We start from the raw sequence: 20292 nt of genomic DNA, 5'->3' as shown, positions 1-20292 counted from the left end.
AACAATAAAAAGAAACCTTAGAACTCAAAACACAAGTTAGTCTTCTTCATTTACAAAAGAATTGCTAACTATATAGAAAAAGACTTCCAGTTTGAATATGGTAGATTGACATATGTTCACATCTACACCCTCTTGACATACTAAAATGCAAAAGTGAAGGGAATTTTCAGAAGGCTTTTACAGCTGTCAAGGAAAAAAGAAAGGATGTGACTGTAGCAATGTTTTGGAATCTAGAAAGTCGAAAAAAAGAAGTAACTCAGAACCTGGAAAAACTGAATGATCAGCCACAATATAGAAAACACAACACAATTTATTTCACAGAAGCTCTCAAAAAAGTCCAACTGGTGGTAGCAACTATCTCTGGAATTAGGGGTAGATGTGGGACTGAAAATAGAAGAGCTGCCACCTAAAAGTCAACTTAAAAAGAAGTCTGACAAGCCTCCCTTCCACATTCCATGTAGCCACCCCCATGTATCTTTTGGAAAGTAGGCAAAGATCAAGAACAGTTGAGAGTACCACAGGGTTAAATCAAAGCTTATACAATAAAACTTGAAAACCACTTTCTCCACTCGGTCATCTTTTCCTGCTAGGCTTTTACTCTCTGTAGGCAGCTAGCTATAGGAGCCTTCTCTATGGAATCTGACCAGAACAAAGACTACAGAGGCCGATATGAGAGGTTCCCCAAACAAATCCAAACAAACAGATTCCCCAACAGCAAAGGCCACAAGTAACGAGGTCCCATTTTCAAACAGCTATTTACCGACTTTTAAGTATTTGAAGAAATCTCTAATCTAAAATCTAAAGCTAAGAAAACAAATTAAAAAATCAATGTGGAAGGAAAAAGAAAATGAAAAATGAGAACTTTGTATCTTCATGGTTGTAAGAGAACTTAAACTCATGAAACATGAAACAAGAAACAAGATAGTAGATCTTAAGAGAACTTAAACTCATGAAACATGAAACAAGAATAAGATAGTAGAATAAGAATGTTCTCTTATAGAAAAAATATAACTTAAGAAATGCAAATCTCAATCTGAATCTAAGGGCTAGAAAATAAAACTGAGGAAATTTCTTAGACGATAAAAAACTTAAAAAGCAAGCTCCTAAAGGGGGGGATCCAAGATAGTGGTAGGAAAAGTCCTCCTCCCATCGACACACCCAATCTACAGCTACATTTCCCTGTGCAGAGAGATTTAATGAACTGATTCTCACAACAAAGGATAAAAGGACCATATCAAAACAGGAGAAGTAGAGACACAGTCTCCCAAAAAACACCCACTCATGACATAGCAACACACAACAAGAAGGGATCTCACCACACAAATGCATCTCCCAGAGGAGAAAAAGGTTGGTACCCCACATTTGGGACCCCACTCTTAGGATGTACACCAGAGAAATAAACCCACAGAACACCTGGCTTGAAAAACCAAAAAAGCTAACACCAGGGAGTCTAAAAGTGCTATAAAGAAGCAGACTCCCCTCTTAGAGGGATTGTGGTCTCCTCCAAGACCTAGCAAAGAAACAGTAGTCTGGAAAGGCCCCTAGACTGTATGTAAAGGAGACTCATTTGCTAATGTGGGGGCACTGGCCAAAGGGGCAGGGGACAGAGACAAATGAGGATGGTAGATGCTACAGATGCATTCTCCACATGGCCTGCTAGCAGGGCTACCACCACCTTGCTGGTACAGCAGGCATGAGCTTTTGTGGCACCTGCTGAGTCCAGGTGGAGAGTTGCAGTACTCCCCAATTTCCCAGCTGAAACACGAGCATGAACTGTCAGGCCAGTCTCCTATTCCCAACCTAAAGCCAGAATACAGACAAGGCACTCTCCTGTTCCATTACAGAAGTCCATGGAAACATACATTCAACATATTTTCCTGTTGTCTTTCTAAAGCTCTCTAAGTGTGCCCTGTTCTCTACACCTTCTAACTGTCTTGCTCAAGCCAGCAGATGGACATAATCCACACTATATATATATATTTATATATATATAAATGACAGGGGGGTATTACATAATGATAAAGGGGTCAGTCTAGCAGAAAGAGATAACATAAATATATGAACCCAACATAGAAGCACCAAAGCATATAAAGCAAATATTAAGAGACTGAAGAAGAGAACTGACAGTAATATAATAATAGTAGGGGATTTTAACATTGCAGTTATTATAGATCATCTAGACAGAAAAGCAATAAAGAAATAATTGGATTAAATAATGCATTTGACCAGATGGACTTAACAGATCTATACATGGGTATATGTATACATATGTATGTATATAAACACGCACATGTGCACACATACAGCATTCTATCCAAAATTCAGAATACACCTTCTTCTCAAGTGTACATGGAACATCCTCCAAGACAGATAACACGTTAGGCCACAAAGCAAGTGTCAATGAATAAGAGTTAAATAATATCAAGCATCTTTTCCAACCCTAAAGGTATGAAACTAGAAATCAATTACAAAAGGAAAGTGGAAAAACTATAATTATGTGGAGATTAACATGTCGCCAAACTACTATGTCAAGGAAGAAATCAAAGATGTAAAAATACCTAGAGACAAATGAAAACAGAAATACAACATACCAAAATCTGGGATACAATAAATGTGGTTCTAAGAAGAAGTTCATAGCAATACTCGACTCTCTCAAGATATAGGAACTATCAAACAATTTAACTTTATACCTAAAGGAATTAGGGGGAAAAAAATGAAGCCCAAAGTTAGAAGAAAGTAATAAAGATCAGATCAAAAATAAATTGAGACTAAAAAAGTAATAGAAAATATGAACAAAGCTAAGAGTTGGTTCTTTGAAAAGATAAATAAAATTAATAAGCTATTAACTAAACTCAACAAGAAAAAGAGGGCTCAAATAGAAATAAAGTAAGTTATAAACAATACCACAAAAATACAATGGGATCATAAGTAACTACTACAAACAATTATATACCAACATATTGGACAATGTAGGAAAAAAATGGATAAACTCCTAGAAACAATCTCCCAAGTCTGAATCATGAAATAGAAAATAAGAACAGACTGATTGCTAAGACTGAAATAGTATCAAAAACCTCCCAAACAAACCTCCAAGATCAGAAGGCTCCAGTGGTGAATTCTACCAAACATTCAAAGATTTAATACATATTCTTTCCAAAGTCCTCCAAAAAGATGAAGAGAAAGGAAAGCTTTCAAATTCATTTTACAAACCAGCACTACCCTGACACCAAAACCAGACAAAGACTCCACAAAAAGAAAATTACAGGCCAGGGGAGCCTGGGTGGCTCAGTGGGTTAAAGCCTCTGCCTTCAGCTCAGGTCACGGTCTCAGGGTCCTGGGATCGAGCCCCGCATCGGGCCGTCTGCTCAGCGGGGAGCCTGCTTCCCTCTCTCTCTCTCTGCCTGCTGCTCTGCCTACTTGTGATCTTTCTCTCTCTGTCAAATAAATAAATAAAATCTTTAAAAAAAAGAAAGAAAAGAAAATTACAGGCCAAAATCCCTAATGAACATAGATGCAAAAACTCTCAATATCAGCAAATCAAATTCAACAATACATTACAAGTATCATACATCATGACCAAGTGAGAGTCATTCCAGGAATGCAAGGATGTGTTCAACATCCAGAAAACAACATGCTATACTACATTAAAAAAATCAAGGTTTGAATATCTCGGTATCAAGGTATGATTATCTCAATAGATGCAGTAAAAGCACCTGATAAAATTCAACATCATTTGTGATAAAAACTATCAATTAAGCAGGTGAAGAGAGAGCATACCTCAACATAATAAAGGCCATATATGACAAACCACAGCAAATATCATATTCAACAGAGAAAGCTGAGTAGGATGTCCATGCTTATCATTTATATTAAATATAATATTGGAAGTCTCAGCCACAGCAATTAGACAAGAAATAGAAATAAAAGATACCCAAATCATAAAAGTATTAAAACTATCACTATCCACAGGCACCATGATACTACATACTGAAAACTCTAAAGACCACCAAAAAAAACTGTTAGAATGAATAAATTCATTAAATCTACAGAAAACAGAATATGCAAAAATACTGTGTATCTCTATACACTAATAATGAACAAGAAAAATCAAAAAGGTAATAAGTCACATTAAAAAAAAAACCCTAAAAAAAAAAAACCCTAGAAATAAATTTAACCATGGAGTAAAGACATGAAACTTCAGAGAAGTTTAAAAATATTTTGAAGTCAAAATGAAAATACAACTTATCAAAATTTGTAGGATGCAGCAAAAGCAGTGCTTAGAGGAAAATTTATAGCACTGAATGTACATGTTAAGATAGATCTAAACATCAATAATCAAGTCTTCCACCACAGGAAATTAGGAAAAGAACTAAAACCCAAGGAAGAAAAAAATAAAAATTAAAACAGAAATCAATGAAGTTCAAAACAAAACCAAAATCAACAGAGGAAAAAAAGTTGGGTCTTTTTAAAATATCAGTAAAGTTAAAAAAAAAAAAATCAGTAAAGTTGATTAAGCCTCTGGCAAAGTTAAAAAATAAAAAAGAAGACAAATTACTAATATCAGAACAGAAAGAGGGACCACCGATATTGATCACATGGACATTAAAAGGGTAATAAAGGAATATTATAAAAAATCTATATCCACAAATTTAATGAACAAGAAAAGTGGACCAATTCTTTGAAAGACACAATGTGCCAAAACTCACATAAGAAATAAACAATCTGAATAAGCACATATCTAATATAAAAATTGAATCAATTAATAATCTTTCAAAACAGAAAACACCAGGCCCAAACAGGTTCACTAGTGAAGTCTATCAGACATTTAAGAAAGAAATTATACCAATTCTTCATAATCTCTTCCAGAAAACAGAAAGCACTCTTTCTGTTTCTGACTCATTATGAAGGTACCATTAGAATAGATCAAGACCAAACAATGATATTAAAAAAAATACAGTTTGATATCTCTCATGAGCATAGACACAAAAATCCTCAACAAAGATTAGCAAATCAAATCTAACAGTATATAAAGAGAATTTTATACCACAACAAAATGGGATTTATTTTAGGCATGCAATGCTAAGTTCACTATTCAAAGATTAATATAATCCATCACAATCAAGACTTTAAAAAAATCACTTATTGCGGCATTATCTATGGAGGCAAAATCCTAGACACAATCTGATATTAATAGGGTAAAAGTTTGAAAATATTACGGTAAGGCCATATCAAAGTACTATGGAGCTATTAAAAACAGTGTTTTATTTTGTACTCATCTGGGAAGATGCTTATGGATACACATAAGAAAACCGAATATTGTATATGATGCTATTTTTATGAAAAGGAAACAAAAATTCTGTGATTATGAATATATGTTTGATAGATCATTATAAGTTCAAAGAAAGTCTAAAACCTAACCAATGTGTTACCATTGGTAACTAACCAGGAGATAGAACTAAGCGAGGGTAGAGAAGGAAGATGGAGAAGTTAGCTTTTCCTTTGTGCACCTTTGTGAGGTTTGACTTGAATCAGTCGTGAGAGTTCAAGCAGCAAAAACTTCCTTCCTAGAGTGAACCCTCCTATTCTTACTTTGAAGTTGCTCACATCAAGACTTATTCTGCCTGCATATTCCATAATCCTGGTTACTACTTCAACCTGTGATCATATAATACACTGTTAGTGGCTGATCAGGAACCTCACTATCTAGAATAGTTATCCTGATTTTCATTATTAACATATTGTATGACATTTTGGAAACTTTGAATCAGCTTGAGAAAATATGCTAAAAATTCCAAAAACTTAAAACATACCTTTTTTCTTCAGAGGAATTCATATTTTCTCCATAAAGTAGTAAGGTAAGTCCTTCTTCGACAGATGCAATTCTTGCCAACATATCAGCTATATGAATTAAAGCTGATTCAGAGCAATTTGGAGCAGCCTATACATTAAAAAGATAACAAATCATATAATGTTTTGGAAGGCTAACAATCCACAGACTAAAATTTAAGTGTCCTGGCATAGTCTAACAAAGTTACATTACCACAACAAAAAGAAAGTATGTCTGATTAAATGTGTCATAATCACTTACCAGGACAGCTGACGAGGTGACTACGTATAGACTTTTTATCCAAACCAGTTATTATGTATTGAGACAGTTGAGAGAACTGCTGTTCTCATTACAGTTTTATATATAATTTTGTTTGACAAATGCAGTAGCTCCTCTAAATCCACTTTGCCCTTTACTTCCCATTCACTGGTTCCTGAATATCTACCTTAATTTTATTATACATGGTTTCTAACACACTGTCATCATTTCAAAGAAACACCATTCCTTCATGCAATTGGTTGGGTTTTGAGTTATAGTCTGAGTAAGGACAACCAATTCCATGGGCTGGCCCATAACCAATGATGTCATCTAATGGGAGGCAAACCAATCATATTTCTTTATTTTAGGTGGAAATACTAAAAATATCTTTGCCAGTATATAGCAAATTAGTGTAAGGCAAATAATAAAAACTAGAGTCATCCATAGATGGCTGGAGCCCATCTAGAAGCCTACGTCTACTAAAGTTCCTGTTCTTTCTGGGGCCTATTTATTGTCAATACCCACACAGCTGCCAATACACATATTCTCTATAAGAAATCTGAGTGCTTATACTTTGCAACCAATACAGCCTAATCAATTCAGTGGGTTAGCATAACAAATGAGTCAGGCATGTTCACCTGAATATTTCCTTATTATATTAGGCATTATTATATAGTATATTATTTTCACATTAAATACCTTTCTTAAAAAAACTTTTCTGCCTGGAATACTTTCCTTCTCTCATATATTCACTTTTTTTTTTAAAAGATTTTATTTATTTATTTGACAGACAGAGATCACAAGTAGGCAGAAAAGCAGGCAGAGAGAGAGAGGAGGAAGCAGGCTCCCTGCTGAGCAGAGAGCCCAATGTGAGGCTCGATCCCAGGACCCTGGGATCATGACCTGAGCCGAAGGCAGAGGCTTTAACCCACTGAGCCACCCAGGCGCCCTCATATATTCACTTTTTAAAAAACCTTTCTATTCCTCATCTAGTATTTTAATAGTCCGCCTTTCCTATTAGAATTAGTTCATTCAGAGACAAGTATAAGTCTTAATCTCTTCTTTATTTCATGGGAATATAGAGAAAAAAACATCTAACTTTCCCAGGAAGAACCAGGACAAATTTTCAGAGGAAAAAAAAATTATACTCTGAATTTTTCACTTAGACCAAGACTTCCCAGGGTGAGGGTAAAGTGTGTAAAAATAAGGAAATATTATAATCTTATCAAAAACGCAAATGATCTGTTATAACTGAAATACATGAGAAAAATAGGTAGGATACAACATAAAAGTTGATAAATTTCAGACTTTTTAACTATACATTTATCTAGCGAGCAACAAGCAAGAAAGCATTGTGATGGCTTTAGTGATAATACAGAGGACAAGCCAGAGAGGTAAAAGACTGGAAAAAATAAGAAAATTATTTCAATATTCCAAGCAAGGGATTATCAGAGCTTAAACAAAATCAGCAGCAGTAGGGATTAAAAGACATACGTGGATTTTAGAGCTACTTGGGGAACAAGTCTATAGGGCTTAATTACAAATGGAATGAATAAAATGAGGAAGAAGTCTAGATTTGAGAGCTTGAAGAAATGGAGAAGAGAAAAAAAAAAGGAAAGAAAAGAAAGAAAATGAAAAGAAGAAGAAAAACCTGACAAACCAAAAACTATGTTTTGAAAACTGAGTTTGATTTGCTCATGGATTAACTCAAAAAGTGTTTAGCAGATATCTAAAAACAAATCTGGAGCTGAAGAGATCTAAATTTAGAAGTTAACTATACATCTAATCTTCAGAACTGGAGGAAATCATCTAGGAAAAACTCCCTTCTGAAAGAAAAGAGTGAACTAGGTTGTAACTCACTGAAGACAGCAGGGACCGGGAAGGGGGAGCCCTCATAGGTGACAGAGAAAGAATGGTTAGAAAGCGAGGGTGAAAAATACATAGGAGGGGCGCCTGGGTGGCTCAGTGGGTTAAAGCCTCTGCCTTCGGCTCAGGTCATGATCCCAGGGTTCTGGGATCGAGCCCCGCATCGGGCTCTCTGCTCTGCAGACAGCCTGCTTCCTCCTCTCTCTCTCTCTCTGCCTGCCTCTCTGCCTACTTGTGGTCTCTGTCTGTCAAATAAATAAATAAAATCTTTAAAAAAAAAAAAAAGAAAAATACATAGGAATTTAGAAAAGCCATATAAACAATTTTAGAAGTTGTCTATTGTGTTAATAATCAGGTAGATAATAGTCTGAAAAGTGGTCACTAGTTACAGGTGTAGGAAGTTACAAGCAATAGCAATCAAAGCAGCATCAATACTGTGCTGGAGGTAAGATCAAAATGCAATGTTTTGAAACATGACAGAATAGAGGGAACCAGGACAACAATGGCAGTCTTCCATAATTAAAAGCTTATCATTAAAAAGATCAGATATTAGGTGGTAGCTAGAGATGTGCGTCGGATGATCAAGAGCTTCTCTCATCATAACTGTGAGACAGATTCAGGCATATTTACAGATAAAGGAAAGAAGCTACAAGAAGATAAAAAATTAAAAGATACATGCAAGCAAAGACAACTATGGAAACAAAATCCAAGAGCACATTTCTCAACTCTGGTATAAGGTTCATATTTCATGTTACTATTGACATTATGGCATTCTATTATATTAAACTGCATTAGGAATTCTGTTGGTTCTTCTCTACTTATCTTCCCAAGGCTAACCATAAAATCAAAATTACAGCCCCTTAATTTCCTAGAATTCCATACTTTGTAGCACATTCACATAAATGCTTAATGTTTTCTGAATTAACAAAGAATAATGACTATATATAATGGGGTGAACAGTTGCCCAGCCTATTGAGGGGTGGGCATAGGAGATGAAAACAGTAAAAACACTACAAAACACAGACATGGAAAGGCAAAATCTTTAGCCTATTAAGACTTAAGTCATTCCCCCTGAAGCTTAAGTCATAGAAATGGACAGATAGCAGTGCTACTAGTGGTATCAACTCTGCCACCTGTTAAATGTCTGACCTTGAGCAATCCACTTCTTTCAGCATCAGTTGTAAGGATTACATTATACAATTAAAGGAACAGGCCAATTTAAAAAATTAATTTTAAAAAAATTAAATAAATAAATAAATAAATAAAAGAACAGGCCATACAAACTGTAAAGAGATATGAACATCCCAGTTCTGAACACATGTATTCTTTTTTCTAAAAAACTAGTTCTTCACATAAAACAGAGCTGACTTCAGAAAAATAATGTAAAGGCTACAAAATTACTATTAAAACAAAGAATAAAATTCACAAGATTTATTAGATTTGCAATAACTTCTCTCAATCCTTATAATCATATCTAAGCCTGACTAGAAAAAAAATTATAGTATATGTATTCCCCCCACATTGTCAATAACAAATAAATCAACTGACTATATAAACTAATATTTAACAGTAAATAAAAATCTATGTCAGCATAAGTCATTCATACATGGAAAGATGGTATAATAAATATTTCAAATACATCAAATTCAGAAATAAAGTCCCTTTGAATATTCCCTAATACCCAATTAAGAGACTCTCTTTAGTAAATACCAACCTTAGTTCCTTTCATTAAATTATGAATAGGCTGAAGAAGTGCCTCAATCACAGTGTTATTATATAAGCATTCGATTGCACATTCTTTTTGATCACACAGTATCCGAAGAACTTCAGTCACCATACTTGCAGGAGAGTAATTATCTGATAAACAAGTACTTTTAGAAATTAAAATTTTAAACATTAGGAACTTAATACATCTTATTTATGAGTTAGCCATTGCTGTTCTAAAAAGATCCAACAACAAAAAATAAATAAATAAAAAGATCAACAAGGTTAAATAGTTCAAAAAAAAAAAAATCACACAATTCAATGCCCAAAGGATGAGGTATTGTCAAATTATTATTTGAAACCTAAGGGAAGATCAATTAAGCTCAATATATCCTCAAGTTAATTTTTAAAAAGTAAACGACAAAATCTGAATGCTGAGAAACAACAGATCACTCACTGTTTGACATTAAATTATTGATTAACAGTGAAGATGTGATTTGAAGCAAATTTACAACTTTTGTCCACCCAGCAAACACTTACTTGTATTTGCTTTTTCTTTTTCTTAGGATATATATTTGGGACACCTAGGGGGCTTAGTCAATAGGCATCTGACTCTTGATTTCTGCTCAGGTCATGATCTCGGGGTTGTGAGACAGACCCCACGTCAGGCTCCACGCTCAATGGTGAGTCTGCTTGAGATTCTCTCTCTCCTTCTGCCCCTCCCTCACTAACATACTCTTTCTCAAATAAATACGTAAATCTTTAAAAATATATATATGTATTCAAGTGTCCAGCCTAGTAGAAAATCAAAGCAAACCAAAAGGATGGCTAAAAAGGCAGAAGAGGTGAAACCTCCTTTTCTAATACACCACTATTTGTTACCACCATAAAACTGGTGAAATGAATGAGCATCTTTCTTTTAAGATATATACAGGAGAACACAAATACAAATACATGTAACACAGGGAATAGTCACTAAAATAAGTAATATTTTTGGTTTCACAAACCCATATATTTTCAGGTTATTTGATCCAATCTACACACAAAATAGTATTTTACAAGACAGTAAGGAACCAAAAGTTAGCAGCTCAAGGTTGTAAGCGATAATAGTAAAAGTAATGTTAAAATTCATAATTTAGGTTATAATATTCTACAGTCCATGCACACTAAGACTTCAAGTCAATACTTGACAAAAAGAAAATGGAGAAGAAAAGTTAAGTGATGCTTTTCCAACCAGTTCCAGACCCTGTTTACAATGAGAGATACTACTGCCAAGCATATGGCCATTCATTCATTCATTCATTCTTTCATCTACTTTTGAGTGCCTACTATGTGACAGACACTGTGCTAAGCACTATAAACAGAAGTAACTAACACACATCAAAAAAATTAAAAAACAGTCCACTGACAAATAATTACACATAGGAACATTTTTAACAAAGGAAGCACAGTATGTTATAGGAGCATATCTGAGGAGGACATAAGCTACATGTTTATACATGGAAATGCTGTAAAGGCAGAAAGAAGTTTGAGAGCCATTGTTAAGACTAATAAGCTGTTATAATTGCATAAAAAAAGCACACTGGTTGATAGATGCATATAGCATTAATATATATGGCCCAAACTAATTTTTTTCTTTGATTCGCTTGAATTCTTCTCAGAATTTTGCCAGCTTTCCTATGGTAACACGCACGTTTAGAACACTATGAGTCTATAGATTATGGGAGCATCTTGTTATTAAATTGTTTTACTTTGTAAACTTTCACTGATAATCAAAGGAAAAAGTATGTTATCTTTTAAATGTTAATATTTTAAACCTCTTTATCCAGTCAACAGTTAGAAAGACTAAAAGTTATTACACTGAAAATCATGGATTGTTTTTGTTTTTGCTTTATTCTGTAATAAGAGAAGATCTGAAGTTTTAGATGTGAGCTGAAACAAGCAGACTGATCAAAACATCAGGCAAGTATAAAGCACAGAAAACGCAAGAAAGAACACAGTAGTACCTATCAATCAAACCTACCTTAACAGCATTTCTTAAGAACATCTTGACCTTAAGAACAACATTAAAATTCTCAGCAAAATTGATTCTATATAAAAAGGTAGTAAATTAGGAACAACTTAAAACATCAATGAACAAAATTAAATTTCATGGCTTACTTCCAGGACCAATGTAATTTGTTATGAATAATACTGCATCTTAGGAAACCTCTTTACCCAACTAGTTCAGTCAACCCAAAATGTCTAGACAATGGACTACTGAGTATTTTTGATGTTTTCTATTACACTATTTAAAATAGAAGCAGAATTACCTAAATGCGCAGCTGATGTCATCTTTGGACAACTTGGTGAGTAATAGATAAGTTGGGTGAACAGAACCAGAAGATCTGTAAGGGATACTAAATCTTTGAAAAGGAAAAAAAAAAAGATTATTTTCTAGTATATACTTACAACTTAGAAAAATTTAACTGAGCTTCCCATCCTCCTGAGTTTTCAGAGACTGTGGTAAAATTAAGGAGAAGGGAGCTGGAACCTAAGACAGAAGACTCCAGGAAAACAAATTAGACATGGGGAGTTAAAGGGTGGCAGGGACAATAATGCAGCAGATGCTACATACACGTGCAGCTTCATCACCTATGATGGACCCATAACTTCATATAAACCTATGACAGGAAGATCTAGAATCTCATCAGGACCATGAGTTGTTGAGAAACGATAAAATTCAGCTTCATACGCTGTTCCAGCATATCTATATAGACCTATAGAACAGGTATCAATTTTTCTCTAGGAAATATTTTAGGCTCAGTACCCAAACTGTTTCTGTTACAAATACTCAATTATGATGCTGTAAAGGAGCCATGGTTCACTTGCAAATGAACAAGTACCGCGGTCTTCCAATAAGACTTTACACACACCAAATCTTAACTTTATTCCACATGTCACAAAACAGTCTTGTAATTTGTTTCAGTAATGAGCTCACTAGCCATACAAAACAGTACCAGATTTTGCCCATGGGTTATAATTTACCAATCCCTCCTGCAGAATCTTTTCGTCACGATTCCAGTGAAAATACAGGTGAAGCTTAGAGGTAAATGTTGACTTACGCTAATACAGTAGAACAAAGCTCTCAAAACAGTTTTGAGATGACCTGTGACATTTGTCAGGCCAAAAGTTTGATATTAAAAGTCAACATAAACTGCTAAATTACAGATGATAGACATATAAACTTCAGTTCGATACTTGCAATAACATCACAAGTATTTATTAATCTACTTCTGTAAAGTTCAAGAATATCTATAAAATGGCAGCTCTTTTCTGGAAAGTCCATTCTCTAAGTGCTCATTATGCCTAGAATTACATGACCACAGGATATAGAAGTACATAAAATGGTTCTTTTTTTTTTTTTTTTTTAGCTCACAATCGCATTAATGAGGAGAAAACCTTAAGTAAAACAACTAGGAAACAGTACAAAAGTGTTCAAAATGAAGATACTCCATAACAGGATTGGCAAACTACAGCAATTATGGCCTAATTACCTAAGGCTCACAAGCTAAAAATGTTTTGTTTTACACTTTTAAAGGTGTGTAAAATGTGTCAAGGGTCCCCCAAACCATACCCAAATTCAGTGATTCACTACGAGGATTCAACGTATAGTTGTACTCACAGCTATGATATATCACAAAAAAGATACAAAGCAAAAGCATATGAGATGAGGTCCAGCTGCAAGCATCCAAGGGTCCTCTCCCAGCTGAGTTACACAAAGTATACTTAATTCTTCCAGCAATAAGCTATGCCAATGTATCTAAAATGTTGACTACCAAGAAGCTTCTTAGAGACTCAGTACTCAAGCTTTTTACTGGAGGCTGATGATATAAGCACCCTCTGCCTAGCACATACCAGGATTCCAGACTCCTAGGAGAAAAGCAAGTATTCAGTATAAACTACACTACGTGTACAAAACATTTAGGTAGGCACAGTGAACCACTCTTATCAGTTCTGGGAAGAGAGAGAAACCCAAGTTCCCAGATGCCAGTTAGTGAAACCTTGCAAGCAGGCCTTCCTAAGGATAGCAGTCTTAGACCTGCTGTGGTAACTCTTTTACACACATGAGCACATGAATACACAAAAACACAGGATATGCAACAGAGACAGTATGTGGCCCACAAAACCAAAAATACTATTGACACATTAAAGAAAAAGTTTGCTGGCTGCTAGACCAGCTATTCCTGGTATAGCCTTAAAGTTTTAAGGTAGGCAAAAAAGTAACAGTGTGTGCTCAAGTTTGATGGGGAAAACTTTAAAAATAAGAGTTAGGGGCACCTGGGTGGCTCAGTCATTGAGCCTCTGCCTTCAGCTTGGGCGTGATTCCAGGGTCCTTAGATCAAGCCCGGCATTGGGCTCCCTACTCAGCAGGAAACCTGCTTCTCCCTCTCCCACTCCCCCTACTTGTGTTCACTCTCTTGCTGTGTCTCTCTGTGTCAAATAAATAAATAAAATCTTTTCAAAAAAATAAGAGGGTAACATAGTAATATATTAAGTGGTACAGGGCTTTGCAGTTTATAACAGTATTCTGAAACTTCATCTTTGATCATCACAAAACTGTGTGAGCTCAGTATCACTGATATTATTCCATTTTTGTAGATTAAAAAAAAAAAAAAAAAAAAAAACAAGCAATGGTTAAGTTGCCCAAAAGTCACAGCCCATTTATAAGGGAACTAGAGTTTAAACAAGGTCTTCTGGTTCTGAATCCAGAGCTGGATCATTCAGTATGTCCAGGATTTTGAAAAACAGGGAGAAATAAGAAAAGCATTAAAGGCTGGATGAATAAAAAAAACTAGAATGTAGGGGGAAAGTACATACTGATAAAAGCAAATGTAATACTTCAAGGCGTATAAGCCATCAGTAAACTAAAAGGTTTGTCACTATGTATCCTAAAAGGGACCAGGCAAAATCTCCAAAATTTAGTAATTCATAGCACATAAACCTTACCAAGCTAAACATATTTGTTTTTCCTAATTGTACTTACCTTTTCTATTCTTCAGCTTTATGGGAAATAGCCGCCTGCCTTGTGTATAGATCAATAACCTTCCTAAAAGGCATAGTGAGTGAATGAAATAAATATATTGTAATTCTTGTCCTGAGTAGTAGAAGGTTTTCTGTTTATTCCCTTAAAAAAGAAGCAAACAAATACATTTATTTTAATGCTATTATATTTTAGATAGTACCTATTTTCATTCCCTTCTGAACATTAAACAAGGTTGCAGTCTATAATGAAGACTCTGCTGGTGTTAAAAAGAAAAAAAAAAAGTTAATTAGCTTCCTTAAGATCCTATAATACCTAAATCTCTGGGGAAAAGCATTCACCAAAAATTTAGACTCAATAAAGTGTAAGATGCATACAGTATTCATTCTAAAATGGAGTAAGATTGTCAGAATTATCATGTTATTAAGAGAAACTTCAAGTTAAGGGAGGAAGTCAAAAGAAAATACTACTGTTTAATTCTACCGATTAGAAGTCTATACTATAAAAAACTGTATTTATAACCATGTTAGCAAATGAAATTAGATTCTGTAAAATACATACACCTAATATATATCATTCATCCATACATTCAAGATCTACGGAGTACCTATTTAATTAAAGACCTTGAACTATTTGCTGGTGTCAAAAACCAGTAAGAAGCATGAAACTGGGCTTCTAATTCAGAGTATGGCAGTCTTGTATGACCAGAACTTGAGGAGGACAGTGGTAGAAACAAGAGGCTAGAGGGTAACAGGGGGAGATCACAGAGGACTAAGCTATAGAAGGAAAATGAATTTTATGATAGAGGCGACTGAAAAGATATTAAAGGGTTGTAAGCATGAAAGTAATAAAATATGCACATGAAAAACTAACCCTGAGAGTAGCATAAAAGGTAGATGGAAGAAGGTAAAGGTCTGAAATGAGAATTAAAAAGTCATGAGCAAAAGCATCAGCAACAAGAACGGAAAAGAGCAGAAAGATAAATATTTAAGAAAATTAAGTCAATAGGCCTTAGACAGGACTACATGGGGACCATGAGAAAATAAGAAAATTCTCAAGTTCCTACCTCAACATCTGGATACATAGTGAATGTTTATTCTATTTAGGTAATTCCAAAGGAGAAAGGAGGGAGAAACCAGTCTAGATATAGAATAAAGTGATTTCAATCCTTGATATTTTAATATTAAAGTGCCATGGAGCACCCAGATAGATATTCTAAGTATGATATGGGTATATGGATCTGGAATTCAGTAAAGTGGCAGACTTAAATATTTCAGAGTCACCATACAGTATTTGAAACCATGAAAGTAAATGGGCTCCCACAAGAGAGAACAGATAGACTAAGATGAGAAGAAAAGGGCAAAACCCTTGTTGAGTACATACTACAAAGAAAAGAGCCTTTCCAGTGAAATAAGGATTCCTCACGAGACTGAGGAAATCCAAGAAAGAAGGGTACCATGAAGAAGAGAGGAAGGGTAAACAGAGACAAAGGCTGTAAAATTAGGACAAGAAAGAGGGGAAGTTGATAATGGGAAATTCATGGAGCACTAGAAATGGCCTCATTTCCACTGCCGAAAAGTGAATAGGAGGTTAAGGAATGGGGCCTGGGTGTATTTAGGATACTTAGAAGAGTTTTCGCTGCAGGGAAGCAAAAAAGTAAAATACATGTGAACTGGCTCAGGTCTATATTTAAAAGGTACATAAGGAGGTTCAGATGATGCAGCGGAAGTACCAACAGAAAGGGAGACACAATAACAATTGAAGCAATATCCTGGTTCTAAAACAGAAACAAAACCCAAAGAATGCCATATAGGAACAGAAACAAGAACAAAATTATCAGTCTGGAAAGGAATACCTCTTCAGTGCAATCCAAAGAAAAGGGACATTGGTAAGGACATATAAAATGCACTTGTATGCTCAGAAGCAGGAAATTTGGGGAATTCGTATCTGCCAAGTTCCCCTTTTTTTAGTAGAGTAGGATGCAAAGTCTCCTGCTGAGAGAAAAATGGGCCAGGGCAAAGCAGAGCCCTTAATAAGACTGGTGAAAGCTTCTAATAGCTATTGTAGAAACTGAAGAAAGAATATCTAAGAAAAAATATCTAAGAGGACACAGTTGCTATAGTTAGAAAACTATGTATGCCCACTGGACACCGGGGTGGCTCAGTTGATTAAACATCCACCTTCTGCTCAGGTCATGATCTCAGGGTCCTGGGACTGAGCCCCACCTCAGGCTCCCTGCTCAGTGGGGAGTCTGCTTCTTCCTCTCCCTCTCCCTCTGTGCTTTCTCCCTCAAATAAATAAAATCTTAAAAAAAAAAAAAGTATATATCCCTACTAAGTATATAACAAATGCTCTCTGCTCAATTTCCCGAAGACCAGGGAGAAAGGAAGACTGAACTGATCTAAAAACAAGAAACTAAAAACAGGAAATTCTAAAATGAAAAAGAAAGAGCAAGGATTCTGAAAGAAATAGCAAAAAGGAAGAAAAAATAAATAAAGGCATGAAGCATGCCAAGTCTTCACTAGATAGGGAAGAGAGCAAAGTCCTAGTAGAATGGTGGTCAGAAAAAAAAAAAAAAAGAACTATATATAACATTTTAATATCAAGAAATTTTAAAAACCCATAAATTTATAAAGGAGATAGTTTATGTAAACTTATCCTTCTCCTCCTCTTGAATAAATTCTGGCTTCTGTACTTCCCCCTTTACTACACAATACCAGCTTTTGAAACCCACTTATTATTGGTCTTTGACCATTTTTCACGCTGAGTTAAAGAATTTACCCAAGGATAAAAAATAAGACCTTCATATACTCAGAGAACTTACTATTTGCTTAGAGAAGTGACAAAAGAGAATTCAAAAAAATTAACAAAAGTGTATAGACACCTGTATGTAGCAGAATCTGACTACAACAGAAGATCCACTCTAATTATTCCTAAGATTTAATAAAGTGATTAAGGCCAGATTATGAAACATCTCGGGTATTTTAGCTCAGAAAGAGGACAGGCAGACATGAATCACAGAGTGGGGTATCCAGTAATAAAACAATATTTTACAGAAATGTTCCTCCTCCTAAAATGCATAAAAAGGACAATTAAATGAGTAATATACCAGAGGAAAGAATGAGCAGCATATTATCGCAATATAACAGACTAGGACATATACTCTGGTATAAATTGAAGAACTGCATATGTAAGAATCTATACTATAATACATTAATTTCAAATGTACAGCTGTTATTAAAGTCATCATCATGCTGTGTCTTTTAAAATTTGTGAAAATATTTTACATTAGCAGAAGTGATCTAATTTACCATGCTACTGATCATTAAAAAGTAAGTTACTAAGCTATAAGTCAAAGGTATCATCTTTAAAAGTATGTAACGGAGAAAACAATACTTACCACAATGCTTTGAATGATCCAAAATCTCATCGGCTTTCATGGCTTCACACAACTCAAAGTACTGAACACACTGCTGAACTGCTGTAGTTATCTAATAAAATAATATCTTATTAATTCTAGAAATTTACAGCCCCCAAGCTCAAGCAGTTAAAAAAAAAAAAAAAAAGTTAGTTAAGGTTCTAAAAATATGCTAGAAAAAATATTTAACAAAAATATTTAAAATAATACCTTTCCAGGCCACTGAAGCTCAGGATCCCAGTTAAATTTTAATTATGGCATCATTCTGGGAAACACCACAAAAACATGTGGACCAACAATATTGCTATAATGTCAGTGTCAATGGATAAAAATAGATTCATACTTCTACTTTATAATGAAAGATGCAAAAATTCTGTGACCATGACTTTAGGAACTCTCTTGCCAATATCCCCAGTTCACTTGCCTTAGAGTCTTTTCTTCCTATCTAGCCAACTTCTATGAACTAAATCAAGCCTTCTGTTCCCTATGGAGCATTCCTTTATATATTCAGTAGAGGCAAGTATCAAAAGATTTGTGTTTGTGTGAGTGTATAAATTTTAAAGTATATGTGGCCCAACTTTTGAAAAGAAATATTGGGAAAAATGAATACAAACTCTATCCCCACTTTTCATAATTGAAGATCAGATTCTGTGCATGCGTAGTGGAAATTTTATGACTATTCCAAGCATTTGTCTTTTGCTTTATAAGAGTTCCTCACATGAACTTTTTTTTTTTTTAAGATTTTATTTATTTATTTGACAGAGAGAGATCACAAGTAGGCAGAGAGGCAAGCAGAGAGAGAGAGAGAGAGGAGGAAACAGGCTCCCTGCCAAGCAGAGAGCCCGACACGGGACTCGATCCCAGGACCCCGGGATCATGACCTGAGCCGAAGGCAGAGGCCTAAACCACTGAGCCACCCAGGTGCCCCTCCTCACATGAACTTTAATGACAGCAGTATGTTTGGCATAATGATCTGCTAAATCATTTCTTCTATCATCTCCCCCATACCTTCAGGATTTTCTGCAACTGTGGAATGTCTGCATTGTCCAGTAGAATGGCTACTAGTTCTATGTGGCTACTAAAATCTTGAAATGTAATTAGGGAAACTGAGGGAACTGGGCATTTTTGAACTTTCTCTCATTGTAATTTAAAATTAATACATGGTTAGTGGCACCTCTGCAATCTATTACATTTCTGTAGTAATACACTTAAATTTCAAGTAGGATAGCTTTAGGGAAGACAGTGTATGCATGTGCTGTCAATTTTTTTAAAGATTTTATTTATTTATTTACTCACTTACTTAACATATTTGAAACGGTGCCTCCTCCTACTTCCCTGCCATCTTGACTCCCCCTGCTTAACATATTTGAGAGAAAGCCTGTGCACAAGCATAGAGCGGAGGGGCAGAGAGAGAAGCAGACTCCCTGCTGAGCAGGTAGCCCAATGTGGGCCTCCATTCCCAGGACCCTGAGATCATGACCTGAGCCGAAGGCAGAGTCTTAACTGACTCAGCCACCCAGGTGCCCCCGCATTGTCAACTTAAGAGCCGAGAAAGCTGAGAGCTTTATTTTCATAGCATTGTAAAGTCATGAGCTAGCTGAAAAGCATTTTGGCTATCAGCATATTTAACTTATTATTTTAACAACTTCTTTCTTTGTCCTATCTACCCTTAAGGGAATGGCTTCTGAAATGGCTTTACGTAGTGCACTTCCTTTTTCTTGCCCTCCCAAAGTCATTTAAAAAAATATTGACAACTAGAATTTAAATTTTCTCTTGGTTTTGCACATACCTGGTTTTTTAAACTTTCTTCTTCTGCCCTCCCTCCATCTTAGGGGTTAGCAATTAAGAGTACCTGAGTTGCCATCCCTCCTCTATTGATATGAACTCACTCATATTTTTTAAATTTAAGAAAGCTTTTTAAGAGAAAATGAGATTTAAGTTGAAAGCTCAAACAAGTTTGAACCATTACGTACAGGAAATATTTGATATAAAGTTCTTTATAATAAAGTAACTATTTTCAGATTGATTATGGTATAATTAATTCTTAAAAATCTGTTCCTTATTTAAAAAATTAATCTATCAGGAACATTTGCAATACTTCCACCCGGGCCCCTGTAATAGCAACAGTGAAATATTTGTAGGACAAACCATGGGAAGGGTGAATCATTGATGTATCTTCTCCTTTCCTCTATTTTG

General features: G+C 35.1%; 1 protein-coding gene across 5 annotated transcripts in view; it reads right to left on the bottom strand.

Moving 5' to 3' along the window:
- TBC1D32 (TBC1 domain family member 32) overlaps nt 1-20292 on the bottom strand; it is a 229233-nt gene that overhangs the window by 168935 nt on the left and 40006 nt on the right. For 4 of the 5 annotated variants that reach the window (XM_046005958.1, XM_046005963.1, XM_046005960.1 and 1 more), the window contains 5 exons: nt 18079-18169; nt 14682-14822; nt 11968-12060; nt 9666-9808; nt 5811-5938 (listed from right to left, as the gene is read on the bottom strand). In XM_046005958.1, coding sequence (XP_045861914.1) covers nt 5811-5938; nt 9666-9808; nt 11968-12060; nt 14682-14822; nt 18079-18169 — 596 coding nt within the window. The remainder of the gene's footprint in view (nt 1-5810; nt 5939-9665; nt 9809-11967; nt 12061-14681; nt 14823-18078; nt 18170-20292) is intronic. The other variant, XM_046005961.1, reaches the window with a different exon arrangement.

The sequence above is a fragment of the Meles meles genome, chromosome 5, assembly GCF_922984935.1.
Source record: "Meles meles chromosome 5, mMelMel3.1 paternal haplotype, whole genome shotgun sequence".
Taxonomy (NCBI): domain Eukaryota; kingdom Metazoa; phylum Chordata; class Mammalia; order Carnivora; family Mustelidae; genus Meles; species Meles meles.
This window is presented reverse-complemented; position numbering and strand designations above follow the sequence as displayed.